Here is a 23925-nt window from a genome sequence, read left to right as displayed (position 1 = left end):
ATTTTCATTACGGCTTTATTTAAAGACCACTGGAATTATATAAGAGTGACGTTACAGACAACCTACTCAGTGCATTGGGTTGATTTCTGCTATGTGTTTGGAGGGACAGCGTTACAACCAGACTTTACTATCATATACTGCACTGCTATTAAATGACAAGATCAGACAGCAACTGGAAGAGGAAAGCTTACACCACCACTTGATGCAGGGTCGTGGTGACACAGGCAGCATGAGGTACAAAAAATATTTCACCATTCTAGAGGCTGCCATTGGGATCACCCCACTGAATAAAAGAGAACTTCTACCGGAGGGAAGGCATGCAAACCTGTGGCAGTTTTCAGGGTAAGGTGGCAACACTAGACTCTTGTGTTTTCACTCTGTATATGTAATTCTTTATTTTGTTTGCCATAAAGATCCCTGTTTTTTTCCCTGTGTGTTTGTATATTTGTATAAGTATCAACGTAGGCAAACATTGCATGTAAATATCGCCTAATTCCTAACAGCTAATATTTGAACTTTTTAAGACAAAAGCAGGGTGTGCAAAGTTTACTTCACGTGATATATGAGACTTTAGAACGTGATAGCTGAAGAGTAGAATAAATATATATATATTTTTTTTTACTTGAATGTGTAAATCTTTGTAATGTTTGTCTGATTTCATTTTAATGTAATTTTACACAGATATCTTCAATACGTGTTACTGAATTGGATTCTTCCCTAAACCTGTACATAAGAAAAAACACCAAGCTGTATATTAATATATATATATTTTTTATTGTAGAAAAAAAGTTTTAATCTATTGATTTAGAATCTGCTCTCGTTTAAGAGGGAGTCATTACTGCAGGAATAGTTTGATGTTTACTTTAATGGTGTCCACTGGGGTTTTACCAGCAGTCTGTTATCTTGCAAGTAATTTTAGTGATTTTGATAATTTTAGCAATTTTTGTGAAACCATGGGATAAAAGTGTGCTATTCCACAGCAATTGCCCAAATTGCTGTGAAATAGTGCAATTCTGCTGTGGTGTTATCAAAACCACAATGTCCAAACACAGCCAAATATTGTGCAATTTCATGTTTTTTTCCTTAGAACCATAACTTTTGAAATTTTTTCAAAGAGCTGTATAAAGTTTTTTTTTCCTTTATGGAACCAATTGAATGTACTTTTTAATGACACTGTCTATTATGACCTGGTGGTACCACTCAAAAAAGGGACGGGGAAGACACAGACAGTGGACCCTGCACTAGTCCCTGCCCAATGTCCCTACCTGCTTGCCACAATCACCCCTAAGTGGCTGCAGACAAATTGGTGACAGTTCCTATCTTAGATACCGTGGTACACTGCACGCAGACAAGACAGACAAACACACTAAACCAGGGTCAGGAAGCCGGGTCAAATATGGAGGACAGTGAAGGTACAAAATCAGAGGCAAAATGGACAGTCGGGTCACACAGAAAATGGTCAGGGCAGGCGGAAAGCAAGGATAGTCAGGAAACAGATGCCGGAGGGTCATATGCCATATAGGCTAGAAGGTGAATGCAGAAGGATAACGGGGAACGCTTAGCTTGCAAGGGGAAACTAGACTTAATAGCCAGCGAGGGGTTAATACCCTGGAGATGATTTGTAGAAGGTCAGGGGTCTGGTGCAGAACTTGATTGGATCTCTTGATCTCCAACCACAGACAGCTGATAACAAAACACACTGATTGGCAGGGAGACCTGCCAGTCACAGAAATGATCGAGTCAAAACAAAGTTAAAGGGGTACTTCGGGCGGGGTTTATTTTTAGTGTATGGCCAGGGAGGGGGTGGATATAGAGGCCACCGGTCATTTACCTCCCCGCTTCCAGCGCTGGGACCCGGATTGCGCCGCCCCGTTCTTCAATCCAGCTGCCGCTTCCTGGTCTGAGCTGCGTCTTGAGGCAGCTCAGCCATTCAGCGGCTGAGGCGGGACCCCACTATGATCGCTGAATGGCTGAGCTGCTTGAGATGTCACGTCTCAAGACCAGGAAGCGGCAGCGGGACAGGAGAATGGGGCAGCGCCATCCGGGACCCGGCGCTGGAACCGGGGAGGTAAGTGATCGGCAGCTTCTATTTCCACACCCTCCCGGCCATACACTAAAAATAACCCCAGCCCGGAGTACCTCTTTAACTATGAAGTGACCAGTTTCCTTTAACTATGAAGTGACCAGAGGAAACTATGCAGGGAACAATTAGTAAGGGTAATTACTGAGGTAGAAGGAGTAGGACAGTGTTCAGACAAATGCAAAAACATAGTATAAAGACAAAAAACCTGACTCCCAGGGAAGTCTTGGCCGCACACCGTGAGCCGAGGGTTGTGCCCAGCTCAAGACAGGTATAGCCATGACACCCTCATTTTACTAAAGAATGTAATGCCATAAGTTTTACATAACTCACTGTGTGGCAAGACAGCTGTCTTAACTTTATTCTTAGGCCAGTATGATTCCCAATGTGTTCTCTTTTTATTACTTAAAAAAAAAATTAAAACTTTCATTGGGGGTGAAAAAAGAGACGTGACAGGCCCGTCACCTGGTAAAGTGATACCGTCATCCTAGTTTGCTGTGTGCTTTTATCACTGTTGGACAGTGTCACTAAGGGGCCTATTCCACGGAGCGATAATTGGCCGAATCGTCCCGATTCGGCAGATTATCGCTTCGTGGTATAAAGACAACAATCATGTGACAATGATCATGTCATCGGCTGATCGTTTATTTGGGTTCCAACCTAAAATCATCGGGCGCTGAGTGGAATAGCAATGCGCGGCCGGCGACTGACGATTTCAGAAGCACCATACGTTACCTAGCATGTTGCAGGGCTTCTCCTGTGCTCCTACTTCCTCTCGGTCCCCCCCGCAGCAGCAGCTTCGGTGCAGCCTGTCTTAGCTGACAGACAGCTCAGCCAATCACTGGCCAGGACCGCCGCGGTCGGTCAGCTCAGACAGGCCGCACTGAAGCTGCTGCTGTACGCGGGACCGGGAGGAAGAAGGAGTGCAGGAGAAGCCCTGCAACATGCTAGGTAATGTATGGTGTTTTAAAACAAGGGCTGCAAGGACATCAGTAATGATGCCCCTGCAGCCCTCGCTAAATGATTATCGGGCCGTGGAAAAGGCCTAGTAAACGAGCGCCGATCTAGCAGATGCAGGCGGAGGCAGTGCTCCCATGTCTTTTGAGGGGGTTTTACCTGGAACATCTTTTCCCAATAATTCTTATAGGGGCCATTTACATATTTAAATAAGTTGATCATATCTCCTCTTAAATTACTTTTCTCAAGACTAATCAATTTTTATTTTTTTAACTCTATCCTAATAACTAAGATGCTCCATTCCCCTTATTAGTTTAGTTGCCATCTTTGTACCCTCTCCAGCTCTAGAATATCCCTTCAGTGCCCAGAACTGGACGGCATACTCCAGATGAGGCCGCACCAAAGCTTATAAATATATTATATGCCTGTCCCGGGAGAGGGCTAATCTCCTGTGCTCACTTAATATCACCTTAATCTAAGTACCATATTTATTTGAAAATAGGAAGGGGTTAAAGATTAGTCACTGTTTGAATGAAAAGATCTACACCTTTCAATATACTTTACTGACTTAAAAAAAAAAAAAATGTTTACTGTAAGTAAATGAGAATACCATCTAGTTCTACTCTAAGCTGAAAGTTAGATACATTTGTTTCCAGCCTAGGCAATGCTCTAAAAGCTTAACAGTCTGGACTCCAGATTGATAGCATACAGCAAACAGTGGAATTTATGCAGCTGCTGTAGATGTATTTGTTGTCTCACTAGGTATTGCCTAGACAGGATACAGATCTAGGGTCCTATTAAACAGCCTGATATTAAAGGGGTTGTCCGGCAATAAAAAATTATTCACAGAATAACACACATTACAAAGTTATACAACTTTGTAATGTATGTTATGTCTGTGAATGGCCCCCTTCCCCGTGTCCCACCACCCCCACCCGTGTACCCGGAAGTGTGGTGCGCTATACATTACCTGTCACGTGCCGACCACGGTCTCCGATCGTCAGCAGTGACGTCTTCTTCGGGAGGCCGGCGGATCTTCCCGAGTGCCGGCCGCCCTCTGCAGCGTCATCCGAAGCTCAGCCGCGATTGGCTGAGCATAACTGTGCTCAGCCAATCGCGGCTGAGCAGCTGATGACGTGGCCGCGTCATCAGCCGCTCAGCCGCGATTGGCTGAGCACAGTTATGCTCAGCCAATCGCGGCTGAGCTTCGGATGACGCTGCAGAGGGCGGCCGGCACTCGGGAAGATCCGCCGGCCTCCCGAACAAGACGTCACTGCTGACGATCGGAGACCGTGGACGACACGAGATGCGGTGAGTATAATGCACCACACTTCCGGGTCTAGCGTGGGTGGGGGGATACACGGGGAAGGGGGCCATTCACAGACATAACATACATTACAAAGTTGTATAACTTTGTAATGTGTGTTATTCTGTGAATAATTTTTTATCGCCGGACAACCCCTTTAAGGAACAAGCCAGCACCGACCTGTCAGGTCAGTACTCGTTCGCTACTCTTTCTCTGCTTGCTGTCTGTGCGGGGAGCAGCGAGAGGGGCTGCTTAGACGATCCTTAGATTGTCTGGATGACTCATAGAGAATAGCGGCAGTATGCTGCTGCCGCACCTGTTGCGTGGGGAGAGGGGTAGCTGTCTGTCGCTATTGTTGTTTTGATGGGTCATTTTTTTAAGACAACGATCAACCGACATTGTGCAAGTGCTCCTGAGAGATCCCATTGACTTCAGTGGGGTCTGTAGAGTTTCTGTTATTTTGCAGGATTTGAACGGACCAAAAATTACTGCTTGCACTATTTATTTGATCAGATCCTATAAAATAAACAGAACTTACAATGGAGTCCCCCTAATGGAGCCCTGACAGGAGTGTAAAGGTAGCCTTAACACTGGCTCTCCTTTCATGCTTATGGTTGGGAACACAGACATGAAGGCAACTACAGAAAGAGGGAAATTATCATGATGGAACAAACAATAGGTGCAAAGAAACATTTAACTGCTAAAAAGTTTTTATTATGCCATTAAGAATGCATTTTGGGAAGGAGCATTTCTGCACTAGTTTTCATATGGGTTATCAATTAACCATTATGGAACAGTTCCATCACAATTGCATTTCTGCATTTCCTTATCTGATCATAAAGCCCAACAATGTGTGTTTCACAGCCAGAGATAAATCTAATGTGATGAAAGGTTCATAAGAGTGAGAGGGACTATTATATTTACCTTACTGTGAATTGTTACTTTTATAAATAGATACACTTCTTTCTTTGCAGGCAGAGGAGCACTGTATTGCCTAGTGCATGTGAGTGGTACTCTACTCCACACTGGAATCCTCCACCAAAGAAAGTCGCTGGGTCAAGGCACAAGATATTACACAGTAGATCACTTCACCAGGTATGAACTGTGGTGAATATGGTTGATAATGCAATTATGTTATTACATATAGCATGTATTTCAAATTCAAGAAGTTACCTGTTTGGAATAAAAAAAAAAGAGAGAGAGAACATCAAAAGGTGTTAACATTTGCATTACGTCCATCGGGTTATGGGGCACCATTGATGTTCAGTATGCAACAAATCCAGGATATTGTCTTATAGACCTTTTACATGGGCCAATTATCGGCAATGAATGCTGCCAGAAGCTTCAGTTTCAGTGATCAGCCGAGGAGCGAGAAAATGGACGCTTGTCAGCTGATCACATCTTTTTAGCAACCCTTATAAATCATCATTTTTCGGCCCACGTCTTCCTGTGTAAGTGGGATGTGTGACCGATAGCAATGTATTTAAATGGCTGCATGAACGACACAGAAATAACTTGTGTGGCCTGGTCGCTAAATTAAAGGCACTGCACATCCCGCTCAGCCAATCAGTATGCTGCCTCGCCGCTGGTGGGGGGTTAACTTACATACAAGCAGCGGCATGGTAATCCTGCTGCGGGTATGTATTCTCATAGGAAAGAACTGGCAATGGATGCAGATTCGCAGCATGAAATCCGATGTGGATCCGGTGTGTGTGAAAGAACCCTAAAACATAACAAATTTCCACATTGAATAAATGATTAGAGCAGCCTGCATATTGTCTGAAGGAATTCTCACCACAGGATTGGTAGATTGTTTGGTAATAGCTCCAGGCCTCACATTTAACACTGTCACACCAGACCTGAACAATACCGCCATACTGGATAACACGGCCATACCCGGCCTGACCAATACCACCATACTGTGACTGGATAACACCAAAATCCTCCATCCCCCCCTAGGAAAGACACCAGATTAACTGGCAAGTCTGAACTGGAGATGGGAGACTAAAAAAATAAAAACAAAAATAAGTTGTTTGCTGTAGGACATACAGCAGTTGATAAGTATGGGAAGACTTGAGAATTTTAAATAGAAGTAAACTACAAATTGTATATAACTTTCTGATACCAGTTGATATGAAAGTAAAAGATTTTCGCTGGATAACAGTTGTTGAAGTTCATGTGTTGGAAGCAGGAAAAATGGGCTTGCAACTAGCTTTGGGAATGTAACTAGCTTTGACAACAGCTGAATTATAAAGGCTAGATGACTGGGTCAGGGTAAGTCCAGAAGGGCAGGTCCTCTGGTTGTTCTGAGTATGCAGTGGCTATTAGGTACTAAAATGGTGCCAGAAAGATCAAATGTTGAAGCATTGACAGGGTCATAAGTGGCTCACTGATGCACTAGGGGAACAAAACCTATTGTCTGGTCCAATCCCATAGAAGGGTCACTGTGGCACAAATGACTGGTTAAGGCTTCCTATTATGTCTATCAAAGCTTGCTGCATATGAGGCCATGTAGCCGCAGACCAGTCAGAGTGCCTATGATGATTCCTGTTCACCCACAAAAGCACCTTCAATGAGCATGGAAAATTAGCATTAGACCATGGGCAATGGAAGAAGGTGGTGTGGTCTACTTATTTACTTTTGCTTTAAGGGTACAAACACACACGGCTTATATGCTTTGTATTTACTGCTGCGATACGCAGCAGATTAGATCTAAATAACTGAACACAGTATCAAATCTGCTGCGTATCTGCTGCGTGTGTTTGTACCCTTAATCATGTTGATGCCTGCGTGTTGCACTTTCTTCCAGATACAGCACCACTCTTGTCTCCAGTTTGGTTAGGGTTTTACAACTTAGTTCTATTGAAGTGAAGAGAACCACACCTGAACTGGAAACAAGAGTGGTGCTATCTCTGAAAGAAAGCAGCCATGTTTTTGTAGCACTGGATAACCTCTTTCTCTTGAGAAGAAATAGCAGCAGCATGCACTAAAATAAGAAGGCAAGCTAGTGGAAGTTAGTCCTCCTTCACACATCCCCTTATTCTGTCAGCATTTGCGTAGTTGTTACAGATCCATGTTAGGGTTGTGGTCCATGGATTACCTAATCCTTAGGAATGAGCAAATACATACAGTAACAAATGCACATTCCTGGTCTTGTCTGCAGTTGCAGGTTAGTAGTTACAGAGAGGACTATGGATGTGTGAATTTGGCCTTACAGGACTTGGTACAAATATTTTGTGGATTCAAGGTCATAATGGGTCAGAGTTTTGGCAGCATGTGGGTAACCTACACAATATTAGGCAAGTGGTTTTAATATTATGGCTCATGGGTATTTACCTATTTCTGATTTTTTGTGATGATTCTATAGGTGGAAATTAATTTCATAATACACCATGCAAAGCAACATGTCACAATTTTTTAAAAGCATGGTCATCCTCTCTTACAAGCATTGCTTAAAGGGTACATATGGCTTTGCCATATCCATCTTATTTTTTTTTCCCACTACAGGAATGTCACCGCATGATACATTTTATGATAACCTATGTTACTACACATCAAAGATCATAAAAGAGCAGTGTGGCTTAAACACAAAGAGCAAATTCCCTAAATGCAAATGTAATCCTATCACTGTATTCGAAATGAATGGAAATCCCTTCTAATATTTTTTTATTGTAGTTCAATTAACATTTTAAAGCCAAGACTAGTATTAAAAAAAAAGGAAGAAAAACTAATCCACGAGTGCTTTATCCACTGTAAAATGTAGCTTTGCATATGGGAAACCTCAGGATTTGAAATGGCATCTAAAGCATCAAGAGATCTCTGAAGATTAATCCTAAAGTAGGGCACATAGAGAGGGCTCACTTAATCCACCCATTGGCGTGCACTATCCGCACTGATTAAATCAATAGACCTCCAGAGCTGCTCGCCAGCTATCTGCTGCTAACCAAAGTAAGAAGTAGAAAATAGTTTTATCTGTCAGTGCTATAACCTGATACAGGGGTTAAGTATATGCCAGGGTCGGATACGGCTCACCCAATTGTGTCATTCACACCTCAGTAAGATAAGAGGCCCTCATTGCTGCCCCCCACCCCCTTCCCTAGAAACTAAGATAATATGCATGTAAAATTCTGATAAATTATATATATATATATATATATATATATATATACATATATATAACAAGGGATACATAGCAGGAATAACTTGGCCCACAACACCCTGCACAGTGTATGCCTATCCTATGGTATCTGCTATGGGATGCTTATACTATGCTGCCACTTTTGCATAGCTGCAAAAAGTTTCTCTGACCAGTGGGGGAAGGGCAAGGACAAAGGCTTCAGAAAACAGCACCAACTGTATTTAAAATAAGGCTGTTGTTTGTATAGGCAGCTGAAATGAGGCCACAGTATTGGGACAGTCTCCTCTTTGTTTTCACCTTTCCAACATAGGGCATTGATACAAGGCTAAATCCTCTTATTGGGTCTAGTAGCTGTGACTATTAGAGCATGTGATCTAGATACTAAATACAAGGTCTGACAATAGTAAGCATACAGATACATCTGCAGATCTAAAGTATTTTAGAGCAAGGTGTTCCCAGAAAGCAATGCCATGCAGGAGTTTACATTTTTATTGTGGATATTATTTGTGAGGGTCGAAACATTGCATGTATGTTAATGGTTGCAATACAATGAACATGGATACTTATAGATGCTGGAACATTTGTTTTTGTCTACTTCAGTTTTGTAGATGTTGGGATCCATAGCACATAATAGTCTGGAACTGTCTATTCACGCAACATTTGTAAATGCGAAAATGGAAAAAAGTTTCACTCTTGTTTCTAGTCGTTTCATATTCACTTTCTTTTTTTATTTTTATTTTATTTTTCATTTTTGAACGTGTTCCATATATATTGTCCAAGGCTTCTACGGTTCACATCCTAAGGGAGTGAACTTGGCATTCCTCCCTGTCTGCCATGCAAAGTTTCGAGGTATAAACCTCTTACTCGTGCGTGGGTAAGATACCCACCTCTTACCTTGAAATGTTGCGTGGCAGACAGGGAGGAACTCCAAGCTCACTCCGTTAGGATGTGAACCGTAGAAGCCTTGGTCATAACATGTGGAACACGTGCAAAAATGAAAAATAAAATAAAAATAAAAATAAGAAAGTGAATATGAAACAACTGGGAACAAGAGTGAAAATGTCTTCCATTTTTGCATTTACAAATGTTGCGTGAATAGACAGTTCCAGACTATTATGTGCTACATGGAATGACTGTTGGAGAGGTGCAGAGGTGTTTTTTCCAACCAAAACCAGGAGTGGGTTGAAAACACAGAAACTGCACATCTTTCCATTATAAATTTTCTCTGTCAGTTCCACTTCTGATTTTGGCTACAAATACTGACATACATACTGATCAAAATGCTATGTGTGAACATAGCCTAAGGGGCCTGTTCCACGGAGCGATAATCGGCCCGATTCGGCCGATTATCGCTCTGTGCAATAGAGAAATCGATCAGCGTGTCATCGGCTGATCATTTATTTAGGCCTAAACCTAAAATCATCGGTCACACACCGCGCATCACTTCGTGGAATAGCAGTGCACGGTGGGAGACCAACGATTTGAGAAGCGCCATACAGTACATTACCTGTCCGGGCTTCTCCTCCGTTCCGTCTTCCTCCCCGGGTCCCGCTGCGCAGCATCAGCTTCTGTGTGGCCTGACTGAGCTGTCAGACCACTCAGCCAATCACTGTCCGGGACCCGGGCAGGAAGACGGAGCAGAGGAGAAGCCCTGCTAGAGGTAATGTATGCTGCAAGGGCTGCAAGGACATCGGTAACTATGTCCCTGTAGCCCTCGCTAACAATCATCGGGCGGTGGAATAGGCCCAGTAAACGAGCGGCGATCTAGCAGATCAGCGCTCGTTTACATTGTTGATCGGGTCCTGCTCGGCCCGTGGAATAGGACCCTAAGGCTACATTCACACATCCGTAGTGCAGCCCATGACCGCGGACCCACTCTACGAATGTGCATCTGTAGTGCTCCGTGTTTCACGGAGCACTACATTGCCGCTTCAGTAGCATAGCTATCCGGCACGGATCGCGGCCCTGTACACACGTAGGGACGCGTGAACGGGGCCATTGAATACCATTGGTTCTATGTTCTGTCCGCAATTGTAGACAGAACAACGGACGTGTAATGTAGCCTAAGACTGAGTTAAACAGTTGAAGTTTGCACACCAGTAGCAATGTATTTTATGTTGAATACTCTATTTCTTTAGGACAATCATTATGATAGCTTTGGCATGATTTGTGCCACTTTCATTGATGCATCAGTATATTAATACATCTTTTCAATAACGATTGAGGTAAGTGCGTCCGATCATGATATATACACTGAACATATACACCACATTGATACCAAATTTCTTTACAAAACCTGGCCATTAGCCATGGCAACTTCTATTACTGCATCTGTGGGGACTTACATTCAATTTATATAGTCGGGACCCTTTGTGATGTCAGCGCTCACTATGCCCACACCATGCTACTGCTACCTCTTCCTAAAGGCCTTATAGGAGACACCTCAAGCAATGTTACTGATGACATCACTGCAGGTGATGTGCAACAACTTTATATGTTCTGGCCCCTGTTCTCTCCCATATTTTTTTGTTTACAACAGTTTTCAGTTATTCGGCTTATTGTAGATTCATGAAGCATGTACAAAATATTCCACTTAGAAAATGCAACAATTGTTTTAGTTAGCAACAGGTGTGCACATCGTGTGTTTTGGCAATTAAACTCCAATGTAGTACCAAATGCACGATTGTGGTATATTGTGAATATTCTGGTAAAATTTTCTGACGTCAGTCTTGTACTTGTTACTGCATGTGTATTATATATTTACATTTCTTTACGTTGTTTCTGGTAATATTGTTATCTGGATACATTCTGATACTTTTTTGAAGAAAAAAAAAATACAAAGGGGGAGATTTATACAGTTGCCCCTAGCAACCAATCAGATTCCACCTTTCATTTTTCAAAGAGTCTGTGAGAATGAAAAGTGGAATCTGATTGGTTGCTAGGGGCAACTGAACCAGTTTCACTTTACACAATGTTTGATAAATCTCCCCAATGTGTACATTTAGTCTCAAGAATAAAGCACTTGTCAGTCTGTTTCAGGCCATTAGATGGCATCAGTAATCCTGAATAACTAGCGCTCATAATCTACCACTCTATATATCTAACTAGAAAATGTACCCGGCGCTGCCCGGGTATAAAGTGTCAGTGTCTTATTAGATTTGTTCTAAGGTGCCCAGGAGGCCAAGCTAAAGGTATTGTTTCATCTGAGTTAATCAGTGGAATTAGTGTATACCTGTAGTGCATAGTTGGAGGGGTTCTGTATACCCACAATGTATAGTTTTTAGGGGTCTCGCATATCTGTAGTGCATAGTTGGGGGGGCTGTATACCTATAGTGTATAGTTGGGGGGGGGGGTCCTGTATACCTGTAGTGTGTATTTGGGGGGGGGCTGTATACCTGTAGTGTATAGTTGAGGGAGGTCCTGTATACCTGCAGTGTACAGTTGGTGAAGGTCCTGTATACCTGTACTGTATAGTTCGGGGGTCCTGTATACCTGTAGTATATAGTTGGTGCTGTATACCTGTAATGTATAGTTGGTGGAGGTCTTGTATACCTGTAGTTTATAGTTTGAGGGTCCTGGATACCTGTAGTGTATATTTGGTGGAGGTCTTGTATACCTGTAGTAAATAGTTTGAGGGTCCTGTATAACTATAGTATAGAGTTGGCGAAGGTCCTGTATACATGTAGTGTATAGTTTGGGGTCCTATATACCTGTAGTATATAGCTGGTGGAGTTCCTGTATACCTGTAGTATATTTGGGGTCCTGTATACTTGTAGTATAGAGTTGGTGAAGGTGCTGTATACCTGTATTATAGAGTTGGTGTAGGTCCTGTATACCTGTAGTGTATAGTTTTGAGGTCCTGTATACCTGTAGTGTATAGTTTGGGGTCCTATATACCTGTAGTATATAGTTGGTGGAGTTCATGTATACCTGTAGTGTATAGTTTTGGGATCCTGTATACCTGTAGTGTATAGTTTGGGGTCCTGTATACCTGTAGTATATAGTTGGTGGAGGTCCTATATACCTGAAGTATATAGTTGGTGGAGGTCCTGTATACCTGTAGTATATAGTTTTGGGGTCCTGTATACCTGTAGTGTAAAGTTTGGGGTTCTGTATACCTGTAGTATATAGTTTTGTGGAGGTCCCCTGCACCTGTAGTGTATAGTTTTGGGGTCCTGTATACCTGTAGTGTCCTGTATACCTGCAGGGTTGTATTTACCCGTATGGCAGTGTTATTCAGTCACAGTGTGTCGGTATTGGTCATGTCTGGTATGGCGGTGTTATCCAGTCACAGTATGGCGGTATTGGTCAGGTCTGGTGTGGTGGTGTTATCCAGTCACGGTATTGTGGTATTGGTCAGGTCTGGTATAGCGGTGTTATCCAGTCACAGTATGGTGGTATTGGTCAGGTCTGATATGATGGTGTTATCCAGTCACAGTATGGCGGTATTGGTCAGGTCTGGTGTGAAGGTGTTACCCAGTCACAGTTTGGTGTACCTGTTGTGCCCTGTATATACATGTACTGTATGGATGGAGTAGGGGGCCCTGTATATACATGTACTGTATAGATGGAGTAGGGGGTCCTGTATATACATATACTGTATAGATGGAGTAGGGGGTCCTGTATATACATGTACTGTATAGATGGAGTAGGGGGTCCTGTATATACATGTACTGTATAGATGGAGTAGGGGGTCTACCAGTTATTACTGTGGATGTTGTGAGGCAGCTTCCCTAGCAACCACAACTCCCTGTGAAAATGAAAGCAGTAATCCTATTGGTTGCTAAGGCTCCAACTGCCGTGTCTGCTGCAGCTAATTATATCACCTGTGTTTGCAGTGAGGAGATTTTCCCATTCATCTCTATGGGGCGCTGCTCTTCCCCCTCCCCCTCCCCTCCTGTACATCTGGCGGGGACGGGACCTTCCCAAAAACCTTCCCGGGCACCCAATGTATCTGTGTTCCAAATTTGGGGTCAAACGGTTCAGGCATTTGGAAGTCTATAGAGGACAGACAGAAGGACAGACAGACAGACAGACAGACTTTGATTTTTATGATATAGACTAGAAAATGTACCCGGCGCTGCCCGGGTATAAAGTGTCAGTGTGTTAATTAGATTTGTTCTAAGGTGCCCAGGAGGCCAAGCTAAAGGTATTGTTTCATCTGAGTTAATCAGTGGAATTAGTGTATACCTGTAGTGCATAGTTGGAGGGGTTCTGTATACCCACAATGTATAGTTTTTAGGGGTCTCGCATATCTGTAGTGCATAGTTGGGGGGGCTGTATACCTATAGTGTATAGTTGAGGGAGGTCCTGTATACCTGCAGTGTACAGTTGGTGAAGGTCCTGTATACCTATACTGTATAGTTCGGGGGTCCTGTATACCTGTAGTATATAGTTGGTGCTGTATACCTGTAATGTATAGTTGGTGGAGGTCTTGTATACCTGTAGTTTATAGTTTGAGGGTCCTGGATACCTGTAGTGTATAATTGGTGGAGGTCTTGTATACCTGTAGTATATAGTTCGGCGGTCCTGTATACCTGTAGTAAATAGTTTGAGGGTCCTGTATAACTATAGTATAGAGTTGGTGGAGGTCCTGTATACCTGTAGTGTATAGTTTGGGGTCCGATATACCTGTAGTATATAGCTGGTGGAGTTCCTGTATACCTATAGTATATTTGGGGTCCTGTATACTTGTAGTATAGAGTTGGTGAAGGTGCTGTATACCTGTATTATAGAGTTGGTGTAGGTCCTGTATACCTGTAGTGTATGGTTTTGAGGTCCTGTATACCTGTAGTGTATAGTTTGGGGTCCTATATACCTGTAGTATATAGTTGGTGGAGTTCCTATATACCTGTAGTGTATAGTTTTGGGGTCCTGTATACCTGTAGTGTATAGTTTGGGGTCCTGTATACCTGTAGTATATAGTTGGTGGAGGTCCTGTATACCTGAAGTATATAGTTGGTGGAGGTCCTGTATACCTGTAGTATATAGTTTTGGGGTCCTGTATACCTGTAGTGTAAAGTTTGGGGTCGTGTATACCTGTAGTATATAGTTTTGTGGAGGTCCCGTGCACTTGTAGTGTATAGTTTTGGGGTCCTGTATACCTGCAGTGTCCTGTATACCTGCAGGGTTGTATTTACCCGTATGGCAGTGTTATTCAGTCACAGAGTGTCGGTATTGGTCATGTCTGGTATGGGGGTGTTATCCAGTCACAGTATGGCGGTATTGGTCAGGTCTGGTATAGCAGTGTTATCCAGTCACAGTATGGCAGTATCAGTCAGGTCTGATATGATGGTGTTATCCAGTCACAGTATGGTGGTATTGGTCAGGACTGGTGTGGCGGTGTTACCCAGTCACAGTTTGCCGGTATTGGTCAGGTCTGGTATGGCAGTGTTATCCAGTCACAGTATGGTGGTATTGGTCAGGTCTGGTATGACAGTGTTATCCAGCACAGTATGGCGGTATTGGTCAGGTCTGGTATGGCAGTGTTATCCAGTCACAGTATGGCGGTATTGGTCAGGTCTTATATGACAGTGTTATCCAGTCACAGTATGGCGGTATTGGTCAGGTCTGGTATGACAGTGTTATCCAGTCACAGTATGGCGGTATTGGTCAGGTCTGGTGTGGCAGTGTTATCCAGTCACAGTATGGCGGTATTGGTCAGGTCTGGTATGACAGTGTTATCCAGTCACAGTATGGCGGTATTGGTCAGGTCTGGTATGACAGTGTTATCCAGTCACAGTATGGCGGTATTGGTCAGGTCTGGTGTGGCGGTGTTATCCAGTCACAGTATGGCGGTATTGGTCAGGTCTGGCAGTGTTATCCAGTCACAGTATGGCGGTATTGGTCAGGTCTGGTATGACAGTGTTATCCAGCACAGTATGGCGGTATTGGTCAGGTCTGGTGTAGCAGTGTTACCCAGTCACAGTTTGGTATATCTGTTGTGCCCTGTATATACATGTACTGTATGGATGGAGTAGGGGGTCCTGTATATACATGTACTGTATAGATGGAGTAGGGGGTCCTGTATATACATGTACTGTATAGATGGAGTAGGGGGCCCTGTATATACATGTCCTGTATAGATGGAGTAGGGGGTCCTGTATATACATGTACTGTATAGATGGAGTAGGGGGTCCTGTATATACATGTAATGTATAGATGGAGTAGGGAGTCCTGTATATATATACTGTATAGATGGAGTAGGGGGTCCTGTATATACATGTACTGTATAGATGGAGTAGGGGGTCCTGTATATACATGTACTGTATAGATGGAGTAGGGGGTCCTGTATATACATGTACTGTATAGATGGAGTAGGGGGTCCTGTATATACATGTACTGTAAAGCTGGAGTAGGGGGTCCTGTATATACATGTACTGTATAGATGGAGTAGGGGGTCCTGTATATACATGTACTGTATAGATGGAGTAGGGGGTCCTGTATATACATGTACTGTATGGATGGAGTAGGGGGTCCTGTATATACATGTACTGTATAGATGGAGTAGGGGGCCCTGTATATACATGTACTGTATAGATGGAGTAGGGGGCCCTGTATATACATGTACTGTATAGATGGAGTAGGGGGCCCTGTATATACATGTACTGTATAGATGGAGTAGGGGGTCCTGTATATACATGTACTGTATACATGGAGTAGGGGGTCCTGTATATACATGTACTGTATAGATGGATTAGGGGGCCCTGTATATATATATGTACTGTATAGATGGAGTAGGGGGTCCTGTATATACATGTACTGTATACATGGAGTAGGGGGTCTACCAGTTATTACTGTGGATGTTGTGAGGCAGCTTCCCTAGCAACCATTGCTCCCTGTGAAAATGAAAGCAGTAATCCTATTGGTTGCTAAGGCTCCAACTGCCGTGTCTGCTGCAGCTAATTATATCACCTGTGTTTGCAGTGAGGAGATTTTCCCATTCATCTCTATGAGGCGCCTCTCTTTCCCCTCCCCTCCCCTCCTGTACATCTGGCGGGGACGGGAACGTCGCAATAACCTTCCCGGGCACCCTATGTATCTGTGTGCCAAATTTGGGGTCAAACGGTTCAGGCGTTTGGAAGTCTATAGAGGACAGACAGACAGACAGACAGAAGGACAGACAGACAGACAGACATTGATTTTTATGATATAGATATCTCTCCGTCTTCCTCAATATCTAACTATCTATACGTGGGTCTCATATCTATCTGTCTGTCTATCTATCTCTCCATACGTCTTATTAACTATTTATCTTTAGTCCAGAAAAAAGCCGTCCATCCTGATAACAATGATGTAGGTGCTTGAAGAGAAAGTCCCTTTGGCTAGGGACCCCCAAATGTATATAGCAACAAACTGCAGCACACCAACTCCAAGTGAAAAAAAAGGTTAATTCCATCCATGGTTATGTTCACACACCGTCTTTTTTGTCAGTTTGGCATCCATCTTTTTGGATGTCTCCTATCTATCTATCTCTGCCCCATATCTAACCATCTATACTTGTCTCACACCTATCACCTCACACCTGTCTTATCTATCGATCACCTCATATCTACCTATCACATTTTTTTCTTTCAGGAAGTATATCTGGGAATTTAGTATTTTACATGATCTTTTGGCTTGTTGAGAAATACAGTGTGTGACCATATGACGACCGCTATCATTACTATGACGGTTTTATTGGTACTAATAACTATGAGGAGTGATGAGAGTGTATGTAGGCCAGGCCACCAGTACACAGTAGGTGGGGCGGCAGTGCTGGTGCTCCCTGTGACCCCGGTGTCTGCAGCCTCCCCTGTCCCCAGTATACAGCAGGGTGCAGCCTCCCCTGTCCCCAGTATACAGCAGGGTGCAGCCTCCCCTGTCCCTAGTATACAGCAGGTGACCCGATGTCTGCAGCCTCCCCTGTCCCCAGTATACAGCAGGGTGCAGACTCCCCTGTCCCCAGTATACAACAGGGTACAGCCTCCCCTGTCCCCAGTATACAGCAGGGTGCAGCCTCCCCTGTCCCCAGTATACAGCAGGGTGCAGCCTCCCCTGTCCCTAGTATACAGCAGGTGACCCCGATGTCTGCAGCCTCCCCTGTCCCCAGTATACAGTAGGTGACCCCAGTGTCTGCAGCCTCCCCTGTCCCCAGTATACAGCAGGGTGCAGCCTCCCCTGTCCCCAGTATACAGCAGGGTACAGCCTCCCCTGTCCCCAGTATACAGCAGGGTGCAGACTCCCCTGTCCCCAGTATACAGCAGGGTGCAGCCTCCCCTGTCCCCAGAATCCAGCAGGGTGCAGCCTCCCCTGTCCCCAGTATACAGCAGGGTGCAGCCTCCCCTGTCCCCAGTATACAGCAGGGTGCAGCCTCCCCTGTCCCCAGAATCCAGCAGGGTGCAGCCTCCCCTGTCCCCAGTATACAGCAGGGCGCAGACTCCCCTGTCCCCAGTATACAGTAGGTGACCCCAGTGTCTGCAGCCTCCCCTGTCCCCAGTATACAGCAGGGTGCAGCCTCCCCTGTCCCCAGTATACAGCAGGGTGCAGCCTCCCCTGTCCCCAGTATACAGCAGGGTGCAGACTCCCCTGTCCCCAGTATACAGCAGGGTGCAGCCTCCCCTGTCCCCAGTATACAGCAGGGTGCAGCCTCCCCTGTCCCCAGTATACAGCAGGGTGCAGCCTCCCCTGTCCCCAGTATACAGCAGGGTGCAGCCTCCCCTGTCCCCAGTATACAGCAGGGTGCAGCCTCCCCTGTCCCCAGTATACAGCAGGGTGCAGCCTCCCCTGTCCCCAGTATACAGCAGGGTGCAGCCTCCCCTGTCCCCAGTATACAGCAGGGTGCAGCCTCCCCTGTCCCCAGTATACAGCAGGGTGCAGCCTCCCCTGTCCCCAGTATACAGCAGGGTGCAGACTCCCCTGTCCCCAGTATACAGCAGGGTGCAGACTCCCCTGTCCCCAGTATACAGCAGGGTGCAGCCTCCCCTGTCCCCAGTATACAGCAGGGTGCAGCCTCCCCTGTCCCTAGTATACAGCAGGGTGCAGCCTCCCCTGTCCCCAGTATACAGCAGGGTGCAGCCTCCCCTGTCCCCAGTATACAGCAGGGTGCAGACTCCCCTGTCCCCAGTATACAGCAGCGTGCAGCCTCCCCTGTCCCCAGTATACAGCAGCGTGCAGCCTCCCCTGTCCCCAGTATACAGCAGGGTGCAGACTCCCCTGTCCCCAGTATACAGCAGGGTGCAGCCTCCCCTGTCCCCAGTATACAGCAGGGTGCAGCCTCCCCTGTCCCTAGTATACAGCAGGGTGCAGCCTCCCCTGTCCCCAGTATACAGCAGGGTGCAGCCTCCCCTGTCCCCAGTATACAGCAGGGTGCAGACTCCCCTGTCCCCAGTATACAGCAGGGTGCAGACTCCCCTGTCCCCAGTATACAGCAGGGTGCAGCCTCCCCTGTCCCCAGTATACAGCAGGGTGCAGCCTCCCCTGTCCCCAGTATACAGCAGGGTGCAGCCTCCCCTGTCCCCAGTATACAGCAGGGTGCAGACTCCCCTGTCCCCAGTATACAGCAGGGTGCAGACTCCCCTGTCCCCAGTATACAGCAGGGTGCAGCCTCCCCTGTCCCCAGTATACAGCAGGGTGCAGCCTCCCCTGTCCCCAGTATACAGCAGGGTGCAGACTCCCCTGACCCCAGTATACAGCAGGGTGCAGACTCCCCTGTCCCCAGTATACAGCAGGGTGCAGCCTCCCCTGTCCCCAGTATACAGCAGGGTGCAGCCTCCCCTGTCCCCAGTATACAGCAGGGTGCAGACTCCCCTCCCTCTTTGTTTGCTTTGAAACTTCCAGCTTGTAGTTGCAGCACTTAGAATAAACCATTACTCCGGACAGGTGACCGCACTTTCTACAGTACTGATGAGTTTCCCCTAGTTTGCCCCGAGCTCATCAGATCCTCACACAACATTGAGATCTCCCTGATATTCCTTGGGTGTCAGTGCGAGCGGAGTCCTACACGGCAGGCGGCAGCTCTAGCTCTCCACACTGCTGACCCTCCCCCCCTCCTAGGTAATGGTAGTGTCCCACTGGAAGCTTGCCCTCGGGGAGTTTGTACTCGGCTGAGAGGGATCTCTAGTCCTGTGCAGACACGGGGCAGGTTGTGCGGTAACGACTGCGGCGTCAGTCCCGGAGCAGAGAGCAGCAGACAAGATGCCCATGAGAGGAGAGCGGTTCCTTCACCCCCCGCCGCAGAACCACAGCAAGAAGCTGTCAGCATGGCTCGGTGTAAGTATGCTGGCAGCGGCGAGGTGCAGGTGCAGGGGACATTGCAGACGGGATCAGCCAAATCTGCAGGGGGGACTGCGGCCGGAACTTACCCAAACTTTACTGTGTGCACAAGGGATGTGAGGAGACTCGTGATGGCGGGGGTGCCGGGGGTCTGCAGGGAAGCCGCATGGATCGTGCACCTGCAGCTATGGAGGATCGCAGCATCAGCTGCAGGTTGTTTCCCCTGTCACAATGAAGCAAGACGGGCTGTAGCTGTATCCTGTGGGGTGGACTCACTGTAGCTGTATCCCCTGGGGTGGACGCACTGTAGCTGTATCCCCTGGGGTGGACGCACTGTAGCTGTATCCCCTGGGGTGGACGCACTGTAGCTGTATCCCCTGGGGTGGACGCACTGTAGCTGTATCCCCTGGGGTGGACGGACTGTAGCTGTATCCCCTGGGGTGGACGGACTGTAGCTGTATCCCGCGGGGTGGACGGACTGTAGCTGTATCCCGCGGGGTGGACGGACTGTAGCTGTATCCCGCGGGGTGGACGGACTGTAGCTGTATCCCGCGGGGTGGACGGACTGTAGCTGTATCCCGCGGGGTGGACGGACTGTAGCTGTATCCCGCGGGGTGGACGGACTGTAGCTGTATCCCGCGGGGTGGACGGACTGTAGCTGTATCCCGCGGGGTGGACGGACTGTAGCTGTATCCCCTGGGGTGGACGGACTGTAGCTGTATCCCCTGGGGTGGACGCACTGTAGCTGTATCCCCCGGGGTGGACGCACTGTAGCTGTATCCCCCGAGGTGGACGGACTGTAGCTGTATCCCGCGGGGTGGACGGACTGTAGCTGTATCCCGCGGGGTGGACGGACTGTAGCTGTATCCCGCGGGGTGGACGGACTGTAGCTGTATCCCGCGGGGTGGACGCACTGTAGCTGTATCCCCTGGGGTGGACGCACTGTAGCTGTATCCCCTGGGGTGGACGCGCTGTAGCTGTACCCCGCGGGGTGGACGGGCTGTAGCTGTATCCCCTGGCGTGGACGGACTGTAGCTGTATCCCCGCGGGGTGGACGGACTGTAGCTGTACCCCGCGGGGTGGACGGATTGTAGCTGTACCCCGCGGGGTGGACGGACTGTAGCTGTACCCCGCGGGGTGGACGGACTGTAGCTGTACCCCGCGGGGTGGACGGACTGTAGCTGTACCCCGCGGGGTGGACGGACTGTAGCTGTATCCCCTGGGGTGGACGCGCTGTAGCTGTACCCCGCGGGGTGGACGGGCTGTAGCTGTATCCCCTGGCGTGGACGGACTGTAGCTGTATCCCCGCGGGGTGGACGGACTGTAGCTGTACCCCGCGGGGTGGACGGACTGTAGCTGTACCCCGCGGGGTGGACGGACTGTAGCTGTATCCCCTGGGGTGGACGCACTGTAGCTGTATCCCCCGAGGTGGACGGACTGTAGCTGTATCCCGCGGGGTGGACGGACTGTAGCTGTATCCCGCGGGGTAGACGGACTGTAGCTGTATCCCGCGGGGTGGACGCACTGTAGCTGTATCCCCTGGGGTGGACGCACTGTAGCTGTATCCCCTGGGGTGGACGCGCTGTAGCTGTACCCCGCGGGGTGGACGGGCTGTAGCTGTATCCCCTGGCGTGGACGGGCTGTAGCTGTATCCCCTGGCGTGGACGGACTGTAGCTGTATCCCCGCGGGGTGGACGGACTGTAGCTGTACCCCGCGGGGTGGACGGACTGTAGCTGTACCCCGCGGGGTGGACGGACTGTAGCTGTACCCCGCGGGGTGGACGGACTGTAGCTGTACCCCGCGGGGTGGACGGACTGTAGCTGTACCCCGCGGGGTGGACGGACTGTAGCTGTACCCCGCGGGGTGGACGGACTGTAGCTGTACCCCGCGGGGTGGACGGACTGTAGCTGTACCCCGCGGGGTGGACGGACTGTAGCTGTACCCCGCGGGGTGGACGGACTGTAGCTGTACCCCGCGGGGTGGACGGACTGTAGCTGTACCCCGCGGGGTGGACGGACTGTAGCTGTACCCCGCGGGGTGGACGGACTGTAGCTGTACCCCGCGGGGTGGACGGACTGTAGCTGTACCCCGCGGGGTGGACGGACTGTAGCTGTACCCCGCGGGGTGGACGGACTGTAGCTGTACCCCGCGGGGTGGACGGACTGTAGCTGTACCCCGCGGGGTGGACGGACTGTAGCTGTACCCCGCGGGGTGGACGGACTGTAGCTGTACCCCGCGGGGTGGACGGACTGTAGCTGTATCCTGTGGATGGGCTGTAGCTGTATCCCGCGGGGTGGACTGTATATACTAGGCCTGCTGTAATCCTGTATGATGGTTGCTGCTCGGCACTAATCGCACAGAATGCCGCCCATGTGTAGGGCCATATTCACATGCTGAGGGTTTGTTGCAGAATTATTGCAGATTTTGTTGGTTAAACTTCCTCAAAAACACGCAACAAATCTGCAGCATGTGAATGGTGTGTAAAGCCTGGGTGGCATGGAGATCTTATATCAACTGGTTTCAAGTTACATAGTTTGTTATTTACTTCTATTGAAAAAATCTCAAGTTTTCCCATACTTACCAGCTGCTGTATGACCTGCAGGAAATGTTGTTTTCTTTTCAGTCTGAGAGTGCGTTCAGACTGCCGAGGATACTGTCGCTTGCCCCGTGCGCATCTCCGCCCGTGCCAGAGATGTCATTCTATGGTCGGACAAGTTGCACCGACCACCTAAAGAATTAACATGCCAATTCTTTTGGTGGATGGCAGAATCCGCACGACCATAGAATAGAGTCTATGGGGCGGGGTGAGCTACGGAATCTGTGTCGGGTTATCTGCTCGGATTCCTCAGTGTGAACCCACCCCTACTCCAGGCTGCCACCTCTGTCCCAGACAGGAACTGTCCAGAGCAGGAGAGGTTTTCTATGGGGATTTGCTACTGCTCTGGACAGTTCCTGTCTCAGACAGAAGTGGCAGCAGAGAGCACAGTGTGAGACTAAAAGGAAAACACCATCTCCTGTAGGACATACAGCAGCTGATAAGTACTGATATATTTGAGATTTTTGAATAGAAGTAAATTACAAATCTAACTTTATGAAACTAGTTGATTTGAAAGAAAAATATTTTGGCTGGATAACCCCTTTAACAAAATCCACTCTCAGGTTGGGCTTAGGCTAAGCGTAACTTTATACGTACCGCATTGCAGCGGATATCACACGGTACAGTTATAGGCTATGGCTCTGCATTCTCGCAGAATGTAGCCACTGCTGAGCTAATACATTACCTGTCCTCGCTCCCGCCTGCTTCTCTTACCCTGAGTCACTGACGTCCTGTTTAGTGGGCAGTGGCTACATTCTGCGAGAGCCATAGCCCATAACTGTACTGAGCATCACAGCAAAATTTACAGTGGCTAATACACTGTGATGCCATGTGTGAAGTCTGACAAAAAGAAAGTCATAATGAAGCATGCCAGTTTTTTTTTTTTTCAGTTTGAAAATGCTGAAACCAGATGTTAGCTGACAGTCAATTGGGTAAAATTGAGCTTATTACTCGCTGTTTTTGTTATGGCATTTTTCAGTGCATTTGTGTTCTGCATTTTTTCCTGTATAGATTTCTATAGTGGAGTAAAAACTCCAGAAAAAAAAATGTCTTTATGCTTACTGGAACTTTTTCCTAATTCTTCAATAGAAATCCTGGAACTGCATGATAAAGAATCACATGACTAGTTCTAAAAGAAAAATGCAGGGGATGAAACACCAGAGATAAGAATGCATATAGTAATTTTCACCAAAACGAGAAAATAACAGAGAAAAATTGTCAAAAAGCAGAAAAAAAACTCACTGCAACTTTTGTGGCATTTTTTTCTGCCCTAAAATGGGCACAGGAAAATTTGTGCCTGAGGGAAACCTCAGTCTTTTGGAGCTTAAGGGTAGCTTCACACATACCGGATGCGTAGCGGATTTCACGCTGTGAGTTTGCAGCAAAATCCGCTGTGGATCCTGGTAGTGTGAAGCTGAATTGGTCACATACCCGCAGCAGAATTTTCATTCCGCTGCCAGTATGTGACCCAGCCCCTTTAACCCCCCGCATCCCCCGGCCCAGAGCATACATTCTGCTGCAGGTGTGTGACCCATTCTGCTTCACACTACCAGGATCAGCAGCGGATTTCGCTGCAAACTCACAGCGTGAAACC

The 23925-nt window shown here is 47.2% G+C and overlaps 2 protein-coding genes across 4 annotated transcripts in view; both read left to right on the top strand.

Annotated features, from left to right (window-relative positions):
• Positions 1-23925, top strand: part of LOC138785683 (tight junction protein ZO-2-like) — a 273858-nt gene that overhangs the window by 59300 nt on the left and 190633 nt on the right. The gene's annotated exons all lie outside the window — the stretch shown is intronic.
• The window catches only part of LOC138785679 (tight junction protein ZO-2-like), an 87851-nt gene that overhangs the window by 15024 nt on the left and 48902 nt on the right, over positions 1-23925 (top strand). Inside the window, exon 2 of one of the 2 annotated variants that reach the window (XM_069961867.1) lies at positions 5318-5438. Coding sequence is in view for 1 of the 2 variants with exons in the window: in XM_069961866.1 (XP_069817967.1) it covers positions 19657-19731 (75 nt within the window). In the remaining variant the exon portion in view is untranslated. Of the gene's footprint in view, positions 1-5317; positions 5439-19312; positions 19732-23925 lie in introns of those variants that run through there. The other variant, XM_069961866.1, reaches the window with a different exon arrangement.

Source organism: Dendropsophus ebraccatus, chromosome 3, assembly GCF_027789765.1.
Source record: "Dendropsophus ebraccatus isolate aDenEbr1 chromosome 3, aDenEbr1.pat, whole genome shotgun sequence".
Classification (NCBI taxonomy): domain Eukaryota; kingdom Metazoa; phylum Chordata; class Amphibia; order Anura; family Hylidae; genus Dendropsophus; species Dendropsophus ebraccatus.
Note: the sequence above shows the minus strand (reverse complement) of the source record. Positions and strands in the feature narration are given on the sequence as shown.